Consider the following 26,068-nt stretch of genomic DNA (forward strand, 5'->3'; position numbering starts at 1 on the left):
GTCCAGTGACTGGACTTTAATAAATCATCCCTTAATATTTTTGTGGAGAAGGTACAATATATTCATGGGTTAAATGGCCAGACTTAAAAAATTTTAATCAACTGTCAATGTGGCAAGAAATCTCTAGTGAAGACCCTTTAGAGATCTCTTCTTTCTCCTATGCTGGTTAACATTTTTATAAATGACTTGGGTAAAGGAATAGATAGCATGCTCATCAAACTGGCAGAAAAAACAAAGTTGGTAAAGATAACTAACACAATGGATGACAGAGTAGGGATCCAAAAGAATATAGCCAGGCCAAAACACTGGCTAAATCTAGCGAGATGAAATTCAACAGGAATAAAATGAAAAGCCCTACGTGTACATACAAAAATAAACATCAACCTCATAAGTATAAGAAAGGAAGGTATGTTTAGACCATAGATTGTCTGGAATTTTAGGTGGACTACAATTTTAATACAAGTTAGCAACACAATGTACAACCAAAAAATGCACGTGATCCTAGATGCCAATGATAGAACTCTATGAATAGGGATAAAATAGTCCCATTGTACTTCTCCCACAACAAACATCACCTACAGTGAACCTAGTTCTGGGTACCATGGCTGAAGAAGGATACTGATAAACAGGAAAGTTTCCAGAAGAGAGCAACTAGGATGGTGAAGAGCCTTGGATCCATGTCATATGAAAACCAGCTGAAGACACTGGGCATGTATAACTTGGAGAAGAAAGGACTGGGGGAATCCAACAACTACCTTCAAATATCTGAAGGACCACCACATATGTAGAGGAAGAATGTGATTTGTTCTAAATCCAGATAAAAAAACCAGGAACAAGGGATAGGAGCCAAAAAAACCAAGGCACATTCAGGCTTGATATCAGGAAAAGCATCTTAGAACTGTTCAAGAGTGGCATGAGCAGTCTCAAGAGGTGGGGGGGTCTTTAAGAAAAGGACGCATGACCACTTCTCAGGGGGTGAGGATTGCTTTTGTTTGTGGGTTGAACTAACTAGATGGCTGCTGATGACCCTTCCAACCATCAAATTCTACGATTCTGTAAGTTTTGCCTTTCCTGGAGTTAGGATCTATTATACTGTAGACATAGACCTCTTGAGCTACAAAGTTAATCACTAAGAAGATCAATTTTTTTCCATAAAATAAACATTCATTTAAAAACAAACCAGAATTTTATAATTGGAACATAGAGGTATGCATTATTATCACTAGTGTTACGGCTTCTTAAAACTATCTAGCATGTATCGGTGGCCTTGCACATAGCCTTCATTCTAGGCCAAAAGACCAATACCAGGCAATTGTATAAGACATCTCAGATAATTCTTCTGCAGTGGCTTAGGGCTCCTACGTAACTGGTACTTTTTAACATTGTGAGGATTTTTTGACATATGAGGATTATGAAATCAATTCAAATGCATTAAGGTAGCAATTACATATGACCACGTGATAAATGCTCCTCGTGAAAACTACAAAAACAGAATTCTCGTACCCAAAAAAATGACCATCCAGCTAATAGTCGTATGAATATGCATGTAGAGAGTGTTAATTGATGCTGACGATGCTTTTCATAGATAAAGGTAATCCTGGTTTGTTATAAGTAAGTTATGTACCTTGAATGTTTCCAAGTTAACAAGTATTTACTCATCGTTATCATTTACCCTGGCTCAGTCCCAATCTCTCTGGGTCTCAGCCTCCTCATCTGTACAAGATGATTTCCAAAATCCTTTAGAGCTCTGACATGTTATGACTGTGAGCTACTTTATCCAATATTTCATCTTACTGAAACAACAGAGCGATGACAGGCAGTGTGGAAAACAACCTACACCATTAAAAGTTTAAGCACCACCTAAACAGGTGAATCAGAGCAAGGGAAAAGGAAGCTTAAAAAACCAACCAATAGTATCTTCTCTGGTGATACAGAAGAAAATGTGCTATTTCTGTATATTTGACTCATAAATTCTATCTAATGTGCATTAATCGAGCATTGTCTGTGTACGTTAGCACTGTTATATTAGTAAACACAAAACATCATCACAAACTCACACACATACCTTGTTTTTCTTCCTCTGGGTCCATAAAATAAGGTGTTCTTTTCATGGTTGCTCTAAACTCCTGTTTTAAGGCCAACATGTATTCTTCTGCTTCTCCTGCTTTGAGAGGCACTGGCTTATAATCTGTGTCCTATGTAATGAAAGAGGGAGGGAGTAAAAGTATTTTTTAAAAGAACATACATATATTGTCATTCTTTACTCCATTTAGTTTCCTTTTTATTTCAACAGAGACAATTAGGTGGCACACTGGACAGAGCTCTGGGCCTAGAGCCAGGAAGATCTGATTTCAAATTCAGCCTCCAACTACTTGTGTGGCCCTGGGCAAGTCATTTAACCTCTGTCTGCCTCAGTTTTCTCATCTGAAAATAGGGATAATAATAGCATCTATCTTCCAGAGTTGCTGTGAGGATCAAGTAAGTGTGTAAAACATAAAGCATAATATAAATGTTAGCTTTGGTCATATTTATAAATTGGTGTGAGAAATAATTCATTCGGACCCCTACTCTATTCTAAGCATTCCTGATCAGTTTGCTAGGATCCCACAGGGGTAACGATTATAAGTTGTATGTATTAGGAGCTGTGAGCTGCAGATTATAAGTTCACTTCCTAAATCACCCTCCACCCTTATTTTTCCCTATTATGGTGACCAAGCCCAGTATGATGGAGGTGACTCAATTACATGGAAAGTCCCAAAATTTATTTTTATATCTCCAGACCATTCTCTCTTGTCCATTTTGAGTAGGCGGGCCATCTTATGACCACTTAGTCAGTGGCGATGCCCCAAGCTACCCTCCCCATGAATCCCTGAGATTCCTCCCCTGCTAACAGAACATTTCAAGCTGATGCATCATTTTTTGTCCTGCAAAGCAAGATGTATCAACCAAAAGAATTCCGTACTTTGTATAGTCTCTTTAGAATGTTCAGGTATCAAATCTGGTATCAAGCCTTATAAAAATAAGGCCCTGGAAGAAGGGGGCATCTCAGCTCATGAAGAAGATCTGAGGTTCCCTTCATTAGAGGGGATCAGGGAACCTTTAATAAAGTCCAATTGCCTCAGAGCTCTGCCTCAGTCTCTCATGTATGCTGGACAATTATAATCCACACATTGTGATATCATGACAACTTGTAAAAGAAAAATGTCTCAAAACTATTTTGAATAAATAAGATAGCTAGTTCAACTAGTGTACCTAGGAACAAAAATAAAATTGTATACATACAAGATGGAGCATGTAAAAAGACAGTTCTCCCCCACCCACCCAAAACACTCCAGGCAAAACCATGGTTGTCATATATATAACAATCTGAATACAATTTAACAAGTAGGTCTACAAAACTGATATGATTTGGAGATATATTGTATTAGCAAAGAGTAACACATGTAGAAGTGGGGAAGGACACAATCCTTATGACATATTTCAGCACTATTTGGACCCTTAATTGAATTCTCTACCTAATTTCCCTCACATATTTAAAAATAATGCATTTTAAGAAAGGCAATGTGGCATAGAGGATATAGGAGTAGGCCTTTTAGTCAAGATGACCCAGCTTTGTCCTCTATCACCTTCTGTCTTGGTTACCACAGACAAGTCAACTAAATTCCTACAGTCCCTGGTAACTCTCAGGACTATTAATTATTGACAAGTTGCTTATCTGCATTAGTGGATGTAATTTCTATACTCATAATTCTCCAACTAAAGAAATCACATTTCTAGACCAAAAGACATCTGTCTAGAAACTGAAATTGGTTGAGAGAGAGGAAATGAACCAATTCAAAAAAAAGTAAGAAGGTTAAACTGGAATCTCTTCCATTATTACATGGGTTCTTAACTTGGGGGGGGGTGGTTCATGAACTTAAAAAACATTGATAAGTACATTTCAATATGAATGATTACTTTTGTAATCCTGTGTATTTTATTTTATGCATTTAAAAACATTATTCTATCAAATCCAGCCTCAGACGCTTGACACTGACTAGCTGCGTCCAGCCTCAGATGCTTGACACTGACTAGCTGCGTGACCTTAGGCAAGTCACTTAACCCCAATCAGCTTACTTTCTCCCCTCCCAAAAAAACCCCCAAAACACAAAACATGATTCTAAGAAGGGGTCTATAAGCTTCACCACAATGCCAGAAGGGTTTAGGGCAAAGAACCCCTGCATAAAGAGAATAATCAATATTAATAATTTATCTATGAATATTGAACCTTAAGATGGTCTGAAACCTGATCCAGAAGAGTAGAACAGCATGCTGGGATACTTACAGGATAGAGTGGTGGAGGTTTCAATACCACATCAGGTAACTTTTCACCTCTAGAAAAACCAATAGCCTCAATGTTAAAGGTAAAAGAAGCACGTCCTCTTCCTTTGTTTCCAGCCATTAGAACTCTTACACTATAAAAACAGACAGCCAAATCCCAAGGGACAGTATGTTAGGAATAAACATAAAATGGCACCTTATAATTTGAAAAAGATTCATATTCCCCTTATTCAATTATAAACCTGTCACTCCAGTCAGGGACCATCTCTTCAAAAAAGATTTATTGAAGCACCTACCACGTTCAAGGCATTGAGTTAGACATTAAAGGTTACCAAAAAAAAAAAAGGCACTACAGCCCCAAAGTAATTTGCATGCTTCTGACCGGGGGATGTAGGGGGAAGACAGATAGGTGAACAGATATGAAAATCAGGTCTCCTAACCAGGAAAACAACATATATAATGACTACAACCCTGTAAATGAAAAACAAAAAAAAGAAGCTAAACACCTGATAATTATAATGACTAAACTCGACCCTGGAGAAGAGTTAAGAAAATTTACCTCCCTCTCTGGACGAGGTGGGGGACTATGAGTACAGGATTTTTTTTTTTAGTAGAAAAGAAAGAGGACTGCACATGAAACTGCAAATCTCTTATTTACAACTTGCTTTTCTTTTTAAATATATAATAAAGTTATCATGTACATTTCTCCTCCCTCCTGACCCTACAGATGACAACCATTAAACACAAATATGTGTATATATGTAGAAATCTTACTATATATAGTTCTACTTATCAGTTCTTTCTCAGGATGCAGACAGTATCTTCCTTCATAGGTCCTTTAGCGTTAGTTTGGGTATTTGTAATCGTCAAAATGACCAGTTGCTTCAAGTTGTTCTTAAAACAATACTGCTATTACCATATACAATGGTTTTTTGTTCTGCTCATTTTGCTCTTCATTACTTCATGCAAGTCTATCCATGTTTTTCTAAGATCGTCGAGCTCATAATTTCTTATATCAGAGTACCATTCCATCACAATCATATACCACAACTTGTTCCGCCATTTCCCAATTGATGGGCATCTCCACAATTTCTGGTTCTTTGCTGCCACAAAGACAACTGCTATAAATATTTTAGAACATGTAGGTTCTTTTTCTTTCTCCCTAATCATATTGGCAAACAGACCTAAGAGTAGTATTGCTGGGTCGAAGGGTATAGGTTGTTAAATAACTCTTTGGGCATAATTCCAGATTGCTCTCCCAAATGGTTGAATCACTTCACAGTTCCACCAAAAGTGAATGTGTCCCAATTTTTCCATATCTCCTCCCATATTTGTTGTTTTTCCCTGCTATCATTTTAGCCAATCTGGTACATATAAAATTATATCTCAAGTTGTTATAAATTTGTATTTCTCTAATCAATAATGATTTAGAGCATTTTTTCACATGATCATAAATTATTTGATTCCTTTATCAAAAAACTGCTTGTTTGTATCCTTTGACCATTTACCAACTGGAAAACAACTTATCTTCTTACAGATTTTAAGAATTTTCTTTATATATTTGAGATATGAGACCTTTATCTGAAAAACTCTCTACAAAAATTTTTTCCAGCTTTCTACTTTCCTTCTGATCTTGGCTACACTGGTTTTATTTATACAAAACCTTTTAAATTTAATGTAATCAAAATGATGCACTTAATACTTCCCAATATTCTCTATCTCATTTACTCATAAAATGTTCACCTATCCACAAGTCTGAGAGGTATTATGTTCCATGTTCTTCAAATTTTCTTGTAATATCTCCTTTTGATATCTAGGTATTGTATATACACTTTGACCTAATCTTGGTAAACAGTGTAAGATATTGGTCTACGCACAATTTCTACCAAACTGCTTTCCAGTTTTCCCAACAATTTTTACCAAATAATTATTATTCCAAAACCTTGAGTCTTTACACTTGCCAAACACAAGATTCCAATGGTCATTTCCTGCTGTAAGTTGTACGTCTACTCTGTTCCACTGATCTATCTATTATTCTTAGCCTGTACGAGACAGTTTGGATAATTACTGCCTTATAATAATAGTTTTAAATCTAGTACTGCTAAACCTCTTTCCTTTACAATTTTTTCATTAGTTCCTTTGATATTCTTGACTTCTGTTCTTCCGGTTAAATTTTGTTAATATTTTTGGTACTTTAATTGGGATAGCATCGAATACATAGAACAATTTAGGTAAAATTATCATTTTTGTTATATTGGTCCTGACTATACGTGAACAATTAATATTTCTCCAATTCTTTAAACCTGATTTTATTTATATAAAAAGTGTTTATAATTTGGTTTATACTGTTCCTGTGTTTGTTTTAGAAGATGTACTTCCAGGTATTTTAAACTGTCTACAATTATTTTAAATGGAGTATCTCTTACTATTTCTCCTTGCAGGGTTTTGACCGTGATATATAGGAATGCTGATGATTTATGTGGGTTTACTTTATATACTGCTACTTTGCTAAAATTGTTTCAACTAACGTTTTAGTCAAGTCTTAGGATTTTCCAAGTATCTCATCATATTGTCTGCAAAAAAGTCACATTACCTCACTGCTCATTCTGATGCCTTCCATTTCATTTTCTTCTCTTATTACCATTACCAGGATTTCCAGTAGAATAATGAATAATACTAGTGACAGTGGACATCGTTGTTTCATACCTGTTCTTCCTGGGAAGGCTTCTAGCTTATCTCCATTATAAATAATACTTACTGATGGTTTTAGGTAAATGCTTCTTATCAATTTAAGAAAAAATCCATTTATATCTAGACTTTCAATATTTTTAATAGACGAGTGTTGTACTTTAACAAAATCTTTTTCTACGGCTATTACAATCATATGACCATTATTACTTTTATTATTGATACAAACAATAGTTTTCCTTATGTTAAACCATTCCTGCCTTCCTGGTCACAATGTATATCTGTTGTAATCTCCTAGCTAGAATTTTATTGCATCCATATTCATTAATGAAATTGGTCTACAATTTTCTTTCTCTGTTATTTTAGTCTTCCTGGTTAATATCATATATATTTCTCTTTGCCGATTATTCCAGAGAATTAATTTAATGCTGGAATTAGTTGGTCTTTAAATGTTTGATAGAAGTCATTTGTAAATTCATGTGGTGCTTTTTTTCTAAGAGGTTCACTTATGGTCTGTTTAATTTCTTTATCTGAAATAGGTCAATTTAGATTACTCTATTTCCTCTTTGTTAATCTAGGCAGTTTATATTTTTGTATATATTCTTCCATCTCACTTAGATTGTTGAGTTTATTGGCATATAACTGGGTAACATAACTCCTTATATTTGCTTTGATTTCATATTGGTTAGTAGTAGATTCACCTTTTCCATTTTTAATACTAATGATTTAGTTTTCTTTTTAAAAATTCTATTAACCAATGGTTTATCTATTTTGTTTTTTTTTCATAAAAACAACTCCTAGTTTTATTAATTCAATGGTTTTCTTACACTCAATTTTAGTCTCACCTTTAATTTTTAGGATTTTCAATTTAGTGTTTAATTGGGAATTTTGGGTTTTTTTAGTTTTTTTAACTACATACCCAATTCATTGGTCTGCTCTCTATTTTATTAACGTAAGCATTTACAGATATGAATTTTCCTCTGATTACTACTTTTGCTTTAACCTCTTACTGAACAGTAGTAGCATCAAGGCCCTCCAGTTTTAAAGCTTCATTGGGTGACCACTTTAAATTTAGTGGTCACACTTCTTCAGGGATCTCATAACTCCCATAGCACCAAATTCAACATCCTTCTATCCTGAAATCATTGCTTTATGTTGTTCAACACAGAATTAGTTTGAGTTTTCTTTTCTGTTCATATGAACTGTACGAAGAAACAAATGTTAAATTGGGTATTTCGCATGATGTTTGTTATAGTTAGAAAATCATTTAATATTACTTTTAAAATAGTAATAATAATTCCACCAAACTTTTTTTAAAAAGTGAGCACTATTTTTAGACTCTAGAGAAACACATACCAAAAAAACCCAACAACAACCCACAATCAATGACCTTACATTCTACCAGGCAAACCCCGCCTCATGTGCCTACATCCCAATATTCTTATAGTTTTCCTTTGCTTGTTTATTTTAAAACATAATTCAAAATTAGCTAATTATGATAATTATCTTCTATTTTAAAAAATTTCTCCTTCTGCCAGTTCAGACATTCTGTGATCCTCTACCTCTTTACTACAAAACCAAAAGGCAAAAGAGATTAATTCTCAAATGGCATCCCCCAATGGTTTTTCAAATGCTAAATCAATGGAATATACACTGGGTCTCTCAAGGCAAGTTTTGAAAGTACTGGGAATATGTTAAGGGACATGGCAGACTAAACACTTTTCCCAATCCTCATTCACTGTAAAAAAAAAAATCCAAAAAATAAATTGTATGCCAACATTATAGTAATTAAAGTTGAATCTACAGGGGAGAAAAGGAGAAAAGTGTTAACGAATTAACATACAAAAAGGCTAATCTTTAAACCCCTTCCTCCTACCCTCCACAAGCCACAAGCTCCTGGTGCTGAGATACAAATCAACTGGAAACCTAGCCCTGAGTATATTCTATCACCTCTTACATCATTTCACCTCACACTTTAATCATCTTTTCTACCCACACCCCCAATGAAGGCTGTAGAAGCTGGGCAGATTCTGATCAGGCTCAACCACAGAAAGAACAACCAAAAATGAAGGGAGGCTCTGGGGCAAGGAAGCAGCAGAGTAAGTAGCAATGAGTCAGAAAGGAAAGAAAATGAAAATTTAGCTAGGGCTACTCCAGTTTCCCCCCCCCTCCCCCTACCCCACAGGCTTATCTGGGGCAGGCGCTCAGTCCCTCAGTCAGTATACACTCAGTCCTCAGGGTGGGAGGAGGCTGAGCTAGCTTTGCAGCCCTCCCCAGGGTACCCATGGGCAAAGAGGGAGGACTCATAAATTAAGTGACAGGAATATGGGGGGGTGGGGAGGAAGGGAAAGCACAGGCAAAGAAAACAACAGAGAAGATAAAACCAAAAGGAAAAGTACTAAGTAGATGACAAAGTTCTTTTATTAAATATCACAAAACAAAGAAAAGTGAATTAAAGCCAGATGAGACAAAGGATGAAACAAAAAAATTCAGAATGGATCAAAAGATGAAGAAAGGGATTTAAGGCATTCCTGGAAAGAAAGAAAAAAAAAAGGTAAGTGTAACAGATTTGCAAGCAACAAATAAATACAATTACCAAGGAAAGAAAAAAATAATAAAATAAATTTCACTGCATTTAGAGATTTGGGTTTGTTTTTTTTAAAGAGAGATCAACCTTGAAAGAAAAAAAATATAAGAGGCAATCATGAAGAGATACAAAGCACATAAGGGAATAAAGTAGAATTTAAAGAAATAGGAGACATGAAAGTATAGGAGCAGAATTGAAGCTCCAAATCCCATAACCCCACTACTGGTGAATCAATGTATTTTGTGAGACAAAACTACAGAATAGAAGAGGTGCATATTGGGAAGAAGAAAGGACAGAGGGTAATGGGGAATATGCTGTTAAGTCCATTAGGACTTCTATAGTCTCTCAGAAAAAAGTTAGGCTACAGGAGAATGGACGGAGGTGACAGAAATGAGGAACTGAAATTGGGGAATAAAAGGGAAGGGTCTGAACCCAATAGAGAAAGAGAAAAAGGTCCAACAAAAGAACACTAACAATGGGGGAAAATATATGCCGATATTGGGAACAGGTGACTTTTTGATGGACTTATCCTAGGGGGAGTTAGCACATGAAGACCACCTTCTTTAAGATTACACTGGACAACATCCTGCGCCAGGAAGAAGGAAATTTGACTTGCTACATGTAGCTGGCTTCTTAAAGGAGTAGGGCATAGATTAAAAAATGAGATGGTTTAACAAATATTTAAATGGTAACGGGGAGAAAAGAATATAGAACTGGATAATTTGGGACACTAATTCCTACAATTGGATGGCTTCTGTGCATACTACTTCCCTAATGAATTTCCAAGAATAAGGTACAAAAGGAAAAAAAGGGATGTTTTGGCAGAATCTATAAAGGTAAAATTTGTTTGAAGAGGGAGCTCCAATACTTTAAAAGCTTTAACATCATGAGAACAAAGAAATTAAAGAAGAAAAAATAAAGATATAGAACAAAAATCTGAATAAAATTTCAGAAAAGACAAAGGAAGAGAATTAGTAAGATGAATAAAGTGAAGAAATTCTTTTCAGAAAAAAACATGCAAAAAACCCCAAAATATGTTGCTGTAGGAGAGGGCAGAAAAGAGATTTTTAAACTAACCACTTCATTGGGGGTAAGGGCCTTTAGTTAGTGCTATGGATAGAAAACAGCCCTGGAGTCAGAAAGACCTGAGTTCCAATATGACCTCAGATACTTACTGGCTCTGTGACTCTGGGGCAAGTCACTTAACCCTGTTTGCCTCAGTTTCCTCATCTATAAAATGAGATGGAAAAGGAAATAGCAAACCAGGCTAAAATCTTTGCTATGGAAATCCCAAACAAGGTTGAAAAGAATTAGTTGGACATGCCTGAAAAACAACAAATAACTGAGGTGAGAAGAATGAAAGGAAGAAATAAATAATCAAATAAATTATTTAAAAAATAAAATATAATTCTCCCCCATAAAACTAACCAAAGAAGTTGACAAATTTGGAGAAGCCTTTGGAAATAGGGTTACATGTGGAGATTTCTTTAAAAAATCAACTTTTTAAAAACACATTATTAGATCTCTAAGTGAAGGAAAACAAGCAGAACCATCACAAGGGTAAATGTCAATGGATAAGTAATCCAGTAAGATAAAAAAGTGCCAGAATAGATAAGAAACCAATAAGTCAAGAAAGATAAAAATCAAAGACAAACATAGCCTAAAAAAGAGAAGCTGGAACAAAATTTGCTCTGGATCAGATATATCCCCAAAAAGCAGGTGTTAAGTTATGCTATCAGACAAAGCAAAAACAAAAATCAGTAGACATAAACAAGGAAATTACACTATGTTTAAAGGAACTATAGACCATGAGCCAATAATAATACTGAGTATCCACTGATTCATAAAATTCATAAAGAAAAAATTAGCTTAATGGCAAAAAGTTTTATAGAGTAACACAATCAGAGTAGAAGTATCTAATGTTCCTTTCTCAGATCTGAACAAAACTAGCAGAAAGATAAAAGGGAAAATATAGAACTGACAAAACTGTTGAAGAATTTGGAGTGAAAAGATTTATTGCACCTTTTGAATGGGACCACTAAAAATTGTATATATTCTGCAGTAACACGTGACATTTTCACAAAACAGACAAAGGTAAAAGAGAAGTACTAAAAACATCTTTTATACGCCATAATACAATAAAAAACAGCAATCAATTTAGAGAATATGAGCACGTGCCTAAATTAAAATTTAACAATGAAATCCTGAATAATGAGTGGGTCAAAGAGCAAATAATAGAAACAATAACATGAGGAAGATGATGATAAGACAATATGCCAGAGTTTCTCATTTGCAGCTACAGCAATTCTCAGGGGAAAAATTATATAGCTAAAACATACATCAACAAAATATAAAAAAAAACATAAATTAGTGAACATGAAATTTTAAAAATTAAGAAGCCAACAAAAACTCCAAATAAGTGACTGTGGACATCTGTATAAAATTAGAGGAGAAAGGGACAAATTGGAAACCAAAGACTATATAACTCATAATCAAAAGAAAAAGCTATTTCTTTGAAAAGATTATATAATTGATAAGTCTCTGGTCAACCTGATGAAAGAGTTAAATCAACAAAATGAAAAAATGAACAGTGTGAAATCACAACAAACCCAGTAGAAATAAAAATCATTAGAACCTACTATATGTGGATCTATGCCAAAATAAAACTGAGAATTCAAAGATACAGAGAATTAGCTACAAAAATAGAAAAAAACCTAAATTAATAGTACACCAAACAGATCTTAAATAATTCAATTTGAGAAAAGGAAATTGAAACATCTTTAAAAGAACTACTAATGTGTGGAGGTGGAGGACAGGACTCTGGTTTAAATGTATTTACAGGAGAGTTCTACTAAACTTTTAAAGAATAATTACTACCAATGTAAGGAACTGATTAAAATACGTAAGAATAAGAGACATTTCCCCAGGGATAAATGGTCATTTAAGCATGTAAATGGGCAGTTTTCTAAGGAAGAAATCAATAGCCATATGAAATAATGCTCCAAATCACTAATCATTAAAGAAATGCAAAGTAAACCAACTCAGATGTACTATGACACACTCATAGGATTAGTAAGGTTGACAAAAAAGGGAAACGACAAAAGTTGAGGAGGCTGTGAGAAAACAAGCACATTGATGCACTGCAGATGGAACTGTGAATGGGTACTTATTCTGGAAAGCAATTTGGAAATACGCCCCCAAACTTACTAAACTGTGCATACCTTATGACTCAGTAATACCACTTCTCGGTCTATTCTCCAAAGGGATCAAAGAAAGAGAAGAACCTATATGTACAGAAATGTTTATAGCAGCTCTTCTTGTAGAGGCAAGGATCTAGAAACTAAAAGGATGCCCATAAATTGCAAAATAGCTGACCTCCCTGGTTTCCTTTAAGTCCCAACTAAAAAACTACTTTCTACAGAAGCCTTCCCCAACCCCTCTTAATTCTAGAGCCTTCACAATTTAAATTACTTTCTACTTATCCTGCATATAGTTCATTTTGTATTTTTTTTTTTACATATTGTCTCCTGGATTAGATGGTAAACTCCTGTCTTTTGCCTCTTTAGGAATCCCCACCATTTAAGCAACGTCTGGCACGTAATAGATACTTAATCAATGTTTACTGATATACAAATGTAATAGAATACTATAGAGCCATAAGAAATGATGAATGGGATAGCTTCAGAAAAACCTGTGAAGAGATGTATGAATTAATGCCGATCAAACAATTTTATACTCATTATAACAAGAACAACCTGAAAAGACTTCAAAATTCTTATCAATGTAATATCAGACCATGATTCCAGAGCACAGATGATAAATCACAACCCCCACCGCCTGACAGAAAGAGGGCAGATGAGACGTGCATAATGACAGGTAATTACTTTTGCTATAACCAAGGTGGAATTTCTTCTGCCAGACTATGCATTATTTTACAAGGGGTTTGTTTTTCTTTCTTTCTTCCCCCCTAATGGTGAAAACACACGTGGCAGGGCCAGAAAAGCAAATGTTTATTATTTTTAAAAAAGAAGTTTTAAAAAAGTATACCCACTTATAAAAAGTTTTGAAAGGAGAGAACTGCAGACTAGTATCATTAGCAAATATCAATTCAAAAATGTTAAATAAAATCCTGGCAGAAAGACAAGGCAAAAAGCTGGCCAGAAGATGAAAGCAATTTTTCCAAAAAGTCATTCACTCTGATTAAGCTGGATTTAAAACAAAGATTCAAGAATAGTGCAACATTAGCAAAACAATTAACATAATTAATCACATCAGGGGGAAAAATCTAAAACCTCATCATTATATCAACTCAAGTGGATCTGTGACTGGAGTTCCCTCCAATGCATATGACAATGCAGTCTTGCCTGCCCGTTCTGCCGGTGGGACTCAACTCTATTTACCCCAAATTTCATCACATGGAGACCATCGCAACATTCAGGATGGATGGATACATATAGAGAGAGATAGAGAAAGAAAAAAACATTTATTAATTACTACAAGCCAAGCATAGGACAAAGAGCCGGGGTTACAAATAAACACATGCAAAAAGAAAGACAGCCCTTACCCTCAAAGAACTTACATTCTAATTAAGAAAGATAACAAATAAAAGAGGTGAAAAGCATGAGGAGGAGTGTGAGAGGAGTTAGCCTGGTTGGAATGCTCATAGCTAGCATAGGGAACTCCTGAAATGGAAGTCTGGGGGAAGGAACCATAGAGGTGAAGGAATTATTCACTAGCATAAGAAGGTCGCAGGGACAAGCTGAGAAGTGGTCTGGTGAGTGGCTGGGCCAGGTTTGAAGCAGGCATGCTGGAATCCTTTCTTGCTCTCTTCTGATTTCACAAGGGAAACAACCAAGTTCTCTGGCTATCCACCTGTCACCCTTCATTCTTGAAACATGTCCAGCCCTTCTTCTATTCCCGTCATACAGTTCCTTGGTAATCCTTTACTCCTGTTCTTTGGAGTTCTTCATTCCTTGTGTATTACAGTCTGTTCAAGTCCTCCATAAGCAACCCATTATTATATCAATAAATGAATAACAAGTCCTTGTTAGAGTCCAACCCTCCTTTATGCTTTTAAAGAAAGAAACCCTACAAAGAATGTCATAGAATGATCTTTTTTTAATAAGATATAAATTACCTAATCTAAAACCAAGAGCTAAAATTATTTGCAAAAGGAAAACATTAGAAACTTTCCCAAATAAACAGCAGAACAAAGCAAGAATGCCACCTTTTCTCAAATGTTCTAGAAATGGAAACAATAGTAATAAGATACGAAAATTAAAAGTATAAAGATGAGAAAAGAGGAGCCACAATTATCCCTATTTGGCTGATTATATAGTATTTCATTTAGAAAACCCTAAGAGTCAGAAAAAAAACTAATTGAGAAATTCACAGCTTCCTAAAACTGCAGGCTACAAAATAAACCCTCAAAAATCAACATTTTTACATAACAATTACAAAATCCAGGAGGTTAATAAAAGAAAGGGGAGCCCCACTCAAAATAACTAGAAAATGCACAAACTAGTTGGGAATCAACCTACCAAAACACACTCAATATCTACATCAATACAATTACAATAAAGAAATAATAAGCAACTTAAATAACTGGAAGAAAAATTAGTGTTCATGGCTAGGTCATGACAATACAATAAAAATGACAATACTGTCAATTTAATTCATAGATATAGTGCTATGCCAACCAGACTATGTAAGGGATACTTGACAGAGCTGGACAAAATGAAATTCATTTAGAAGAACAAAAGATCTAAAATATAAAAAATAATAATGAAAGAAGGTAAAGATGAAGCAGGAAGATCTCTTTCAGAATTCAAATTATAATACAAAGAATTAAAATTATTTAATATGGATTAAGAATATAAAAGTAGATCAGTGGAACAGATTACACAAGGAATAATCAGAAATAACTGAATACCTCAGTGATCCATCAATCCTCATATTTGAAAGAACTATAGGAAAAGCAGAAAGCAGCCTTGCAGAAATTACAATTAAACTACAGTTTCACGGATCCCTCTGGCAATCTGGTGAAATCTATGGACCCCTTGTCAGAATAATTTTTAGATGCACATAGTAAAATACATGGGATTACCAAAGGAACCAACTGTACTGAAATAGTTCTCAAAAAAAAAAGTGTGTGTGTGTGTGTGTGTGTGTGTGTGTGTGTGTGTGTGTGTGTGTGTACCTCCTGGTTTAGATCAATTATCTTAAATTAAAAATGTATATGTACTGTGAATATAAAAAATCATACGAACATTAGATATTAAAGAATATTAAAGATCATAAAAATATGAAAAGACAGTTTAAAAATGACAAGAGGAGCAGATCTTCCGTCTTTCCCAGCTCTGTGAAAAGGCTGAGTTCTTAACCCAACAAGGAATACAGGCAATTTGTGTGTAAGCAAAAAAACAAGTGCGGGTGGTTTGTCCTTCATGCTCTGAAAAGACCAGTGACATCAGGAGGGTAGTGTCTCCACTTACACGTTAATAGAATATAAGTGAAGGGGGGCTCACAAAGTCATGAGCCTCACTTTCTCCTCCAGAATCATCTAAGTCTGTGGGGAAGACACATGTCAGTGAGATGGAAGATGACCCCAGATGCAGTGGGAGACCTCAACCTTTTTAAACTAAGGTCTTTCCTAAGTCTTAGTTTGTCTGAAGCAATACCCATTCAGTGATTTAAGGCTAGGTAAGAAATAAGGCAAAAGATGCCCTAGTTTGCCTGCTCAAAAAAAAAAAAATCAAACCAGGAGGACCCTCAGAATTTCAGGCCAGGACAGAAACAACTCATTTATACTCCCTCTCTGAATCATCAAAACCCAAACAATGACCAGGGGAGGCTTGGGAAGGGACGTATTATTGGCCAGTCAGCAAGATCCAGAATGATTTGGGTTTTAGGCAAGGTCAAGTAGCTCCATGTGAATTCCTAAGGGCTCCATCAAAGCCTGGTTTTCCAGAGCTCTAGTGGAAGAAATTAAAAAGGTTTTGTTTAAGCAAAACGAACACAACTAGGACAAGAAGGAAAGGTTGTCCACTAGGGGAAAAAATTGTGCCAATTATCTGATAGCTGCTGACAGCCAAGAAAACGAGCAAAGGGAAAAGTGAATAGCCAAAAGGCCATTTGCTCATGGAAAAGACCTTTGCTTCAAATGTTTTTCCTTTTAAACCCTGGAACTTAGCATAGAGGTTGGTAGATGGTAAAGGCTTAATAAATGGCTTTTCATTCGTTTATTTCTCAAAGGATAGACAGTTTTCAAAAAGAATAACCACATTACTCCAAATTACTAATAAGAGAAATAAAAGATAACCCAGAAGTCTCACACCACAAGCAGCAAAATGGCAAAGATGGCAAAAGTTGGGAATGATCAACATTCAAGGGATTGTGTGAAAGACTGGACACACTTCATGCTGTGAATAAGTCTAATTATTCTGAAAAGCAGTTTGTAATTATGGAAAGAAAATGAATAAAATATTTGTACTCTTTGACCTAGAGCTTCCCTCAAGAGGTTAAGGACAAAAGGCCCCACATACACTAAAACATTTTCAACGTTACTTTTTATGGGGTAGCTCCATGGCACACCGAACAGATCACTGGGCTAGGAATCAGGAAGATTCATCTTCATGAGTTCAAATCCTACGTAAGTTACTTAACCCCCTATTTGCCTCGGTTTCCTCATCCTTAAAATGAACTGGAGAAGGAAATGGCAAACCATTCCAGTATCTTTACCAAGACAACCCCAGTTGGGGTCATGAGGATCAGACACAACTGACAAGACAACAAAAAACCAAAGATAAGTTATGGGGTTATAACTGGGGAATGGCTAAACAAATTATGGTATAAGACAGTTATGGAACATTACGAGAATGTAAGAAACTATGCATATGACAAACATCGATAAGCATTAAGAACAGATGTAGAGACAGGAAGGCAGGACCAGGAAAATCACATACACAAACACTCTAACAATCTAAATAGAAAAAAACAACAAAGCAATTGAAAACTGAATGCTGTAGAGTTATAACAATCAAGCTTGTCCTAAAAGAAAAGAGATGAGAAATTACCCTTCCATTCCTCCTTTGCAGAGGTAATATGCCGAGGACACTGACCTTGGCATATAATGGAAGACTTTTTCAATGGTTTGCTGATTTTTTTTGTCTTTTTAAAAAATTTGTTATTATGAGGGATGTATCTTGGAGGGAGTTGACCGAGGAATACACTGGGAAATGGAGGTAAAAACAAAAGATATCAATAAAAATTTGTTTTAAAAATAGGGAATAAGACAATGCAAGAGAAGCAGCAATACAAAACATGTGGACAATCAACAATTTAGACTACAACAATGCCAACAACTGGTAGGAAGTTTGTCTAAATTTGTAAAAATTCAGAATTATACAATCTTCTCAAAGAAATTATTTTATTATTTTCAACACTGTATATGTGACACAGTATAGTGAATTTAAGATTTACAAAAAAGGTTTATCTGACCAGCTTTAATGTAGACAAGAATCATTTGTAACTAGCATATTGTTTGTAAATCAAAAAACAAATCAACAAGCATTTATGAAGGACCTACTTTGTGTGTGACAAGTACTAGGAAAAAGATGGTCCCTGCACACAGAGTGTTCACAGTCTAAGGAGGAAGACAATCCCCAAAAATCTTTGGACAAAACAAAATACATACAGAATAAGCTGGACACAATTTCATAGATTCTTCAACAGAAGACGTCAATGCCCTATTTTGACCTTGTACTCTACCCTTGTGTTCCCTATTCTAGCCTCAAAAAACTCAAAAAGTATATAGTCATGTTCTCTTCATTCCCCCCTAGCTCGGAGGAAAAAATATTCTTTGCCCCTCCACCATGAAGCCCTCCCACAAGTGCCAAATCTCCCATCCCCTCCAGTTAAGACCTCTGCTCAATCATTCTCCCCTACCAAATATCACTCATCTCATTCTCTGAGGTTTTCTCCCTCTCGTAAAAAAACAAAACAAAAAACACTTTTGATTGAATTTCTACCCTAAAAACTAATGCCCTTTCTTTTACTGACAAATTTCTTTAACCAGTCATCCCCTCCAGTAGAATTAGCCCCAGCAATCTGACACTAGTACCAACCTTTCTACTAAAACTCGTTCTCAAAGGTCAGAGATAACCTCCTGCAGGGCTAATCCTAGAACCTTATCTCAAATCCTCATTCTTCTTGATATCTCAGAAGCACATACCATCTATACTCTTCCTGTTTCAATTCCAACAAACCTTTCTAAAAAGAGCCCACAGTTCACAAAGCACAAAATTGTCACTATCTCCAAAGAATATATATTGTCTTGGGGGAATGGGGTGGGAAAGGGAAATATGTGTAAAAGAGGGAGTGACTACCAGAGATCTAAAGCGTTCAAGGACTATTTGGTGAGGAAGAGAATGTTTTCAGCTCCTGGGCTGAGGCCTTAAAAGTAAAGAAGCTAGAATGGGAAGATCAAGTCTATTCCAGACATAAGGCACTCACTAATTAAGAAACTTTCTCCATTTGAAGATTTTCTCCTCTCTGGACTACAGCATCACTCCACTAGCCTAGCTGTACTCTTTCTACTTACTGCACTGGCTCCTCTTCTTCTCTTGCTCCTTCCCCATTCCCCCAAGGTTCAGTCCCCAAACCTCTGTGGTTCTTTATATTGTCTCCCTTATTAATCTCAACCACTTTAGTTGATTCAAAGCTCATCTCTCTATAGGTGGCATTTTGTTATAATCCAAAAAGCTTATTGGCTTTGGAGCTAATTCAAATCCTGCCTCTCACCTATGTTACCTAGAGAAGGTGACTTTCTCTCCACAGCCTCTAAAGCCACCTTCTAGTTTTAAACAAAGGACTGGCAAATCTACATCTAAACAATTTTCTGTTTTACATCTCAGTCAACAAGCATTTACTAAGGACTTACTGCATACCAGGAAAAAAGCTAAATATTGGCAACACCAAGAAAGGTGAAGGTATTCCCTACCCTCAAGGAGCTCACAATCTAATGTTGGAAACAACACATGTATCTACAACATCGGTACGCACAAAATATGCAGAGTAGTTGAAAGGTAATTCCCAAGGTGGGAAGCATTAACAGCCAAGGAGGACTGGGAAAGGCCTTGTAGAAGGGAGAATTTGAACTGAGTAACTCAAATTGTCCAACTAAAATAAGTATCTTTTCCTCAGACACTGACCATTGAGCACTGGACAAAGCACAGTGAAAGAACTTCAGTTCAAATCCTATCTTGGACAAGTCGTTTCAACTTTTAAGAGGCCCATTTTCATCAGTAAAATGAGGAGCTTGGATAAGACGATTTCACTCATTTTTAATCTAAGATCTTGATTTCCTTGTGTGTCAGAAGTATGGCTGGGGTTCAAACTCATCTCTAACTTCTTTCTTTTCTTTCACCTCATCTACCTCAATCTCAATTCTTTTTCTCCTCAACCTCTTGGCAGCCTTTGATACAGCTAATCACTCTCTCCTTGACACTCTCTTCTTTCTAGTTTTTTCAGGACACTACTCCCTTCTGCTTCTCCTTCTGCCCATCTTTGCTGGATGCTCTTCCAGATCATATACTCTTAACTATAGCTGTCTCATTGGATCCTATCCTGGGCCCTCTTCTCTTCTCCCTCCATACTACTTCACTTGGTGAACACATCACCTCTCACATACATCATTACCATGTCTATGCTGATGACTCTCAAATTTTGCTCTACCCTCTTTGCTGACTTTCAGTTTCTCATCTCCAATTTCCTTTTACATATCTCAAACTGGATAGATGTTCAGTGAACATCTAAAACTAAACATGTCCAAAACATGTCAGTATCTTTCCTCCAAAACCCGCTGGAGAACCTTGTGGTCTTCTAAGTCCTTAGGTGCGGTCTTTTGACTGAGTCCAAGTTTTACAGAACAAATTCTTTTATTAAAGGGATTTATTCTGTGAAATTTTGATTCAATCAAAGGGCTGCACTTGAGGATCTAGAGGGCCACATGTGGCCTCCAGGCCGCAGGTTCCCCACCCCTGTGCCTTAAATCTTTTCTTCCTACCTTCCTTATTACTACAGAGAGTAACACCATGGTCCCAGTTCTTCATTCACAACCTAGGAGTCATCCTGGACTCTTAAGTATCTACCACCCCCTCTATTCAATCTGTTGCCAAGGCCTGCTTAATTAAACCTTGGCAATGTCTCTTCAATGTTCCTTTCCCTTCTCCAATATTATTACCACTCTGGTGCAGGCCCCCATCACTTAATACCTCATCTATTTCAATAGCCCCTGCAGTGTATCTGCCTGCTTCAACTCTCTCTCTTCTCTAATCCACCCTCTATTCAGCCACCTAAATAATTTTCTTAAATCACAAGTTCAACCCAAGTTCCCTCCTACTCAATAAACTCTAGTGGATCCTTATGACCTCCAGGATCAAATACAAAATCCTGTTTGGAGTTTAAAGTTCTTCAAAACCTACGCTGTTCCCATCCTTCCAGTGTTCTCATAGCTTACTCCCCACAATGTACTTACTTCTGGATCCAGTGACACTGGTCTCCCTACTGTTCCATAAATAAGATACTCCATCTCTTGGCTGTAGGCATTTTCTCTGGTTGTCCCCCAAGCCTGGAATGCTCTTCCTCCTCACCTCCACCTACTGGCTTCCTTCATGTCCCAGATAAAATTCCAAATTCTACAGGAAGTCTTTTCCAACCACTCCCAATTCTTTCCCCAATTCTACCATCTTCCCTCTTTTCATTAATTCCTATTTATCCTGTATATAACTAGTTTGTATATATTTCTTTGCTTGTCACCCCAATTAGATTGAGAGCCCCCTTGAGGGCAGGGATAGTCTTTCACCTCTTTTTGTATCCCCAAATTTTAGCAGAGTGCCTGGAACACAGTAGGTGCGTAATAACTGTTTATTGGCTAAACACTATACCTACTGAATTCTTCTTTTGAAATCTTTCTCATATTTTTTCTCTTTCTTTTCCTTTGTAATTAAGGGCCTTATTACCTCAAGCCGAGGACTGTATAACTAGCCCCCCCAGCCACCTTCAAATCCCTCTGCAAATTGTTGCCAGATTCATCCTCCTAAAATACTTGCTTCTTCAATAATACTCAATGGTTTCCCACTTCCTAAAGACTAAATCTTCAGACCCAGAAGAAAGTACAGCTAGCTTTAAGTGGCAGGAAAAGAAGGTAATAATTTTTCTAGTGGATTCCAAGTTAAGGACACCATCCTCTTCTATGCTTTAAATAAAATACTACAATAGAAAAAATGGAGCTAAGAGGCCTCAGCAAAGCCACTTTCCTATTTAGAGTGGGAGGAAAAAAGAATGGTCTAACCATTGCTTTTTACTTCCTTGTTATATCGGTTCTTCTTACCCTTCTCCTTGCCATAGTTTTTCCTAATCACAGGCTTAATCCTTACAAAATCCAGTTCCAACACTGCCTCCCAGTCACTCAGAATCAAAACTTGTGAATAAACTTTCTTTTTTGTTCCCCACATCCAATAGGTTGTCCTCCTAATGATTCTTCCAGCTGCCTTTTAAATCTCTTTTCTATTTCTGGGGGCAGAGCCAAGATGGCAGAGTGAGAGCAACACTCACCTAAGCCCTTAGACAAACTCCTTCAGATACCTCTAAAAAGAGAATATGATCAGATTTTGGAGGGGCAGAATACAATAGGAGACAGACTGTGGCAGATTCACAGCCCGGGACAGACTGGAAGGTCGATGGGAAGGATCTGTTCCATGGAGCTGGAGGAGCGCGCACACGCATCCTCTCTGCAGCAGGACTGAGTAGGAAGCCCCTAAGGCAGTGGCTGCACTGCAGAATCTCAGGCACATCAGCCCAGGAGGGGAGTCCAGAGGAACTGAGTGAATGAGAGCCATGAAGCCCCAGGTATCTGCAACAGCGGCTCCTGAGACTATCAGCCTGTAGATTAAATGTCTGTAAGTCACGTATTTGAATCTCCGGGAGTCAAAATGGCAAAGCGATCAGTAAATGCTCTCTCCCCCTCCCCTTGCTGACCTTGAAAGATCCATAAAATATTTCCCCAGAAAAATCCTGGAACAGTGGGATCAGCAGAAGGAGCAAACAGTCTTTTAGCACACGAGGCTAGGAAAATTGCTAAGGAGGGTCCCTCTTAGTATGGCTGAAAGGGACCAGTGCAGGACTGGAGCTGTGCCAGACAGCCCCACCTTAGCAAACTGGGAGGAGATCCTGAGCCCCAGGTGGGTGGAGCCCCACAATCACCAACACCAGGACCCCAGGCATGCCTCAGCACCCCAGGGGAATTGGGAAGACACTGGGGCAGCTGGGATCACCAACCACTGAGCTTGACTATGCTCGAGCTCAGCAGAGGAGACTTCCTGTGGCCAGACCACCTCTCCCCTACACTTAACAAGCTAGCTCCAGGGTAAATGCAGGGGAAACACAAAAAATCTTCACCTGTCCTCTGCTTTCTCACATCAATCAGCTCAGCACCAGGTAAGCTGCAGCACTTTAGCTTCTAGCTGAAAGAACCAGAGGCCACAACACACAAATTCTCAAGTTCACGGCACAAGAACTGTGGGACAGAGCCCCTAGCGCCCTAGAAGCAGAGATCTACCTTAAAAGTCAGGAAAAGGGTGATTATCATAATTATGAGTAAGAAACAAAGCAGGAAAGAAAAAAACCATAGAATCTTTCCATGGGGACAAGAACCAAAACACAAATACCAAAGAAGTCAGCATTGAGACTGTACTTCCATCTGAAACTTCAGAAGGGACTATGAACTGATTGCAAACACAAAGAACCCTCTTGGAAGAGCTGAGGAAAGATTTTAAAAGCCAAATTAGAGAAATAGAAGAAAAATTGGCCAATGATTTTAAAAGTATGAAAAAAGAATTCACTGAAGAGAACAGCTCCTTAAGAAAGGAAAATTGGACAAATGGAAAAGGTAGTACAAAAACTAACTGGAGAAAATAACTCCTTAAAAGGAATAATTGGACAGATGGAAAAGGAAATGCAAAAGTTAACTGAAGAAAACAATGTGATAAAAATTAGAATTGGGCAAGTAGAAGCTAATGACTCTATGAGACATCAAGAATCAGTCAAACAAAATCTAAACAATGAAAAGACAGAAGAAAATGTAAAATATCTAATTGGAAAAACAACTGACCTGGAAAACAGATCTCAGAAAATCTAAGAATTATTGGCCTACCAGAAAGCCATGATGAAAAAAACTCCCTGGACAATATCTTCCAAGAAATCATCAAGGAAAACTTCCAGAAGTCTTAGATCCAGAGGGTGAAATAGTCATCAAAAGAATCCACCATTCACCTTTCCAAAGGGATCCCAAACTAAAAACACCAAGGAATATTGTTGCCAAATTACAGAACTATCAAGTGAAGGAGAAAATACTACAAGCAGCCAGAAAAAAACAATTCAAATATCGAGGAGCTACAGTCAGGATCACACAGGACCTTGCAGCTTCTACATTAAAAGATCAAAGGAATTGGAACATGATAATCCATAAGGCAAAGGAGCTGGGACTACAACCAAGGATCAATTATCCAGCAAGGTTGAGCATAATATTTCAGGCAAGAAGATGGACATTCAATGAAATAAGGGATTTCCAGACCTTCCTGATAAATAGGCCAGAACTCAATAGAAAATTCAACCTTCAAACACAGGTCTCAAGACAGGCATGAAAAGGTAAACTGGGAAAAAAAAAAAACAACTTATTACTCAATATGGGCAAACTGTTTACATCCCTATATGAGAAGATACTTGTTAATCTTGATAATTGTATATTTATTTTGAAATATAAAAGGGATATACATAGATAGATGGAGTGGGTATAAAGTAATGATATGATGATAAAAATGTGATTTAAGGGTGCAAAGGGATGGTAACAGGAGATGTGAAAAGGAGGAGGTAGAAAATGATAAATTACATCACAGGAAGAGGAGCAAAATTATATTACAGTAGAGGGAAAGAGGCCAGGGAGATGAGTATTGTTTGACATCTTTTCCATCTCTTCACCACACCACCTAATTCCTCCAATTATCACTTCACATTTGGATTATAATAGCCCTCAACTCACCAAGTCATCCTCTTAGTGTTCAGATCATTGATGAATCTCTTGGGTTCTGTACCCCTCTTTTTCAATCCATTAATTCCCCAAATTCCCTGTATTTTAGCTAAGGGACTACTCATCGTTCCCTGAATAAGAGATGCACTTCCTAGTTCAAGCTTTTGTTTGGGCTGATCCCTTTTCCTCTACTCTGCTCCCCCCATCAGCCATAGAGAACTGCCAAGAAATTCCCTTCACTAATGCTAGTTGACACCTTTTCTGCAACTTAAAGTCTTAAGACAGTTGCCAAGAACATTTGAGAGGTAAAGTGACTTGTCCCTGGTCACAGTATGTATCTGAGCAAAACTTGAACCCCGATCTACCTGGCTTTGACCAGATTTCCACTATACCCCACTGCTTCTTAAAAGCCCAACTCAAATGTCACCTCCTCCTAACGTACTCTACCTTATCTGATACCTTCTCTCATCACTTTCCTGTTACAATCTCCAATTTGGCCTCATAATGTTAGGTGTTTTTTTTCCTAAGGCTCTGCCAAGTATAAACTCACCGAGTGACGGGATATCATATATAATCTACAGCCTTAACAATGCCTGTTACTGGCACTTACAGGACCTTAATAAATGCTTATTGGATACCTTTTCCTGGATCTTCACAGCTGCTTAAAAATATGAGCATGTAAACAGTGACAATGGGAAAAAACTACAGATTTTGTACAATACTATAGGGCCTTTTTAATTAGCAACGTATCTGTAGCCCATGCAATCTGAGGCAGAAATTAATCCATTATTACCTGATTGTAAAAATGAATTTTATGCACTTTTTAAAAATTCAAGGCAAAAGCTTCTCATATGTTTTAAGAACTAAGCCATGATCCTCAATAGTCTTCAATAAACCAAAGAAAGAAGCTGCCACCCTAAGCTGGATGAGGTTATAATGGTTACGTATCTTTAAAATGACTGTAGCAAAATCTTCAGAAACGCAACAATGTTGTGGTTTCATACAATCTGGCTTTCAAACTTATTGAACTGAAATTGTTCTTTCGAGGATTACTAGTGATTTCTTAGTTGCCAAATCGAGTGGCCTTTTTTCATTCCTCATTCTCTTTGACTTCTCTTCAGCCTTTGACATTAGATCACTCTCCCCTCCTTGATAATTCTTCCTGGGTTTGTAGGACATCCTTCCCTCGGAGTTCTCCTCCTACCCATCTGGCCACTCCTTCTGTTTCCTTCTCTGGATCTTCTTACAGATCAGCCCTTCAACTTGTGTCCCCTCAGTGTTTGGTCCTGGGCCCTCTTCTCTTCTCCAATTCTGCCTCACTTGGTGATCTCATCAGCTTCCAAGGATTTTAATGACTATCTCTATGCTAATAACTCTCAAATCTACCT

The 26,068-nt window shown here is 36.9% G+C and overlaps 1 protein-coding gene across 2 annotated transcripts in view; it reads right to left on the reverse strand.

Annotated features, from left to right (window-relative positions):
- Positions 1 to 26,068, reverse strand: part of POLR3G (RNA polymerase III subunit G) — a 65,014-nt gene that overhangs the window by 36,251 nt on the left and 2,695 nt on the right. For both annotated transcript variants that reach the window (XM_072606183.1, XM_072606181.1), the window contains exons 2-3: positions 4,325 to 4,454; positions 2,066 to 2,195 (exon numbers count right to left, since the gene is read on the reverse strand). In XM_072606183.1, the coding sequence (XP_072462284.1) occupies positions 2,066 to 2,195; positions 4,325 to 4,441 (247 nt within the window). In that variant the 5' untranslated portion in view covers positions 4,442 to 4,454. The remainder of the gene's footprint in view (positions 1 to 2,065; positions 2,196 to 4,324; positions 4,455 to 26,068) is intronic.

The sequence above is a fragment of the Notamacropus eugenii genome, chromosome 4 (assembly GCF_028372415.1).
Source record: "Notamacropus eugenii isolate mMacEug1 chromosome 4, mMacEug1.pri_v2, whole genome shotgun sequence".
NCBI lineage: Eukaryota > Metazoa > Chordata > Mammalia > Diprotodontia > Macropodidae > Notamacropus > Notamacropus eugenii.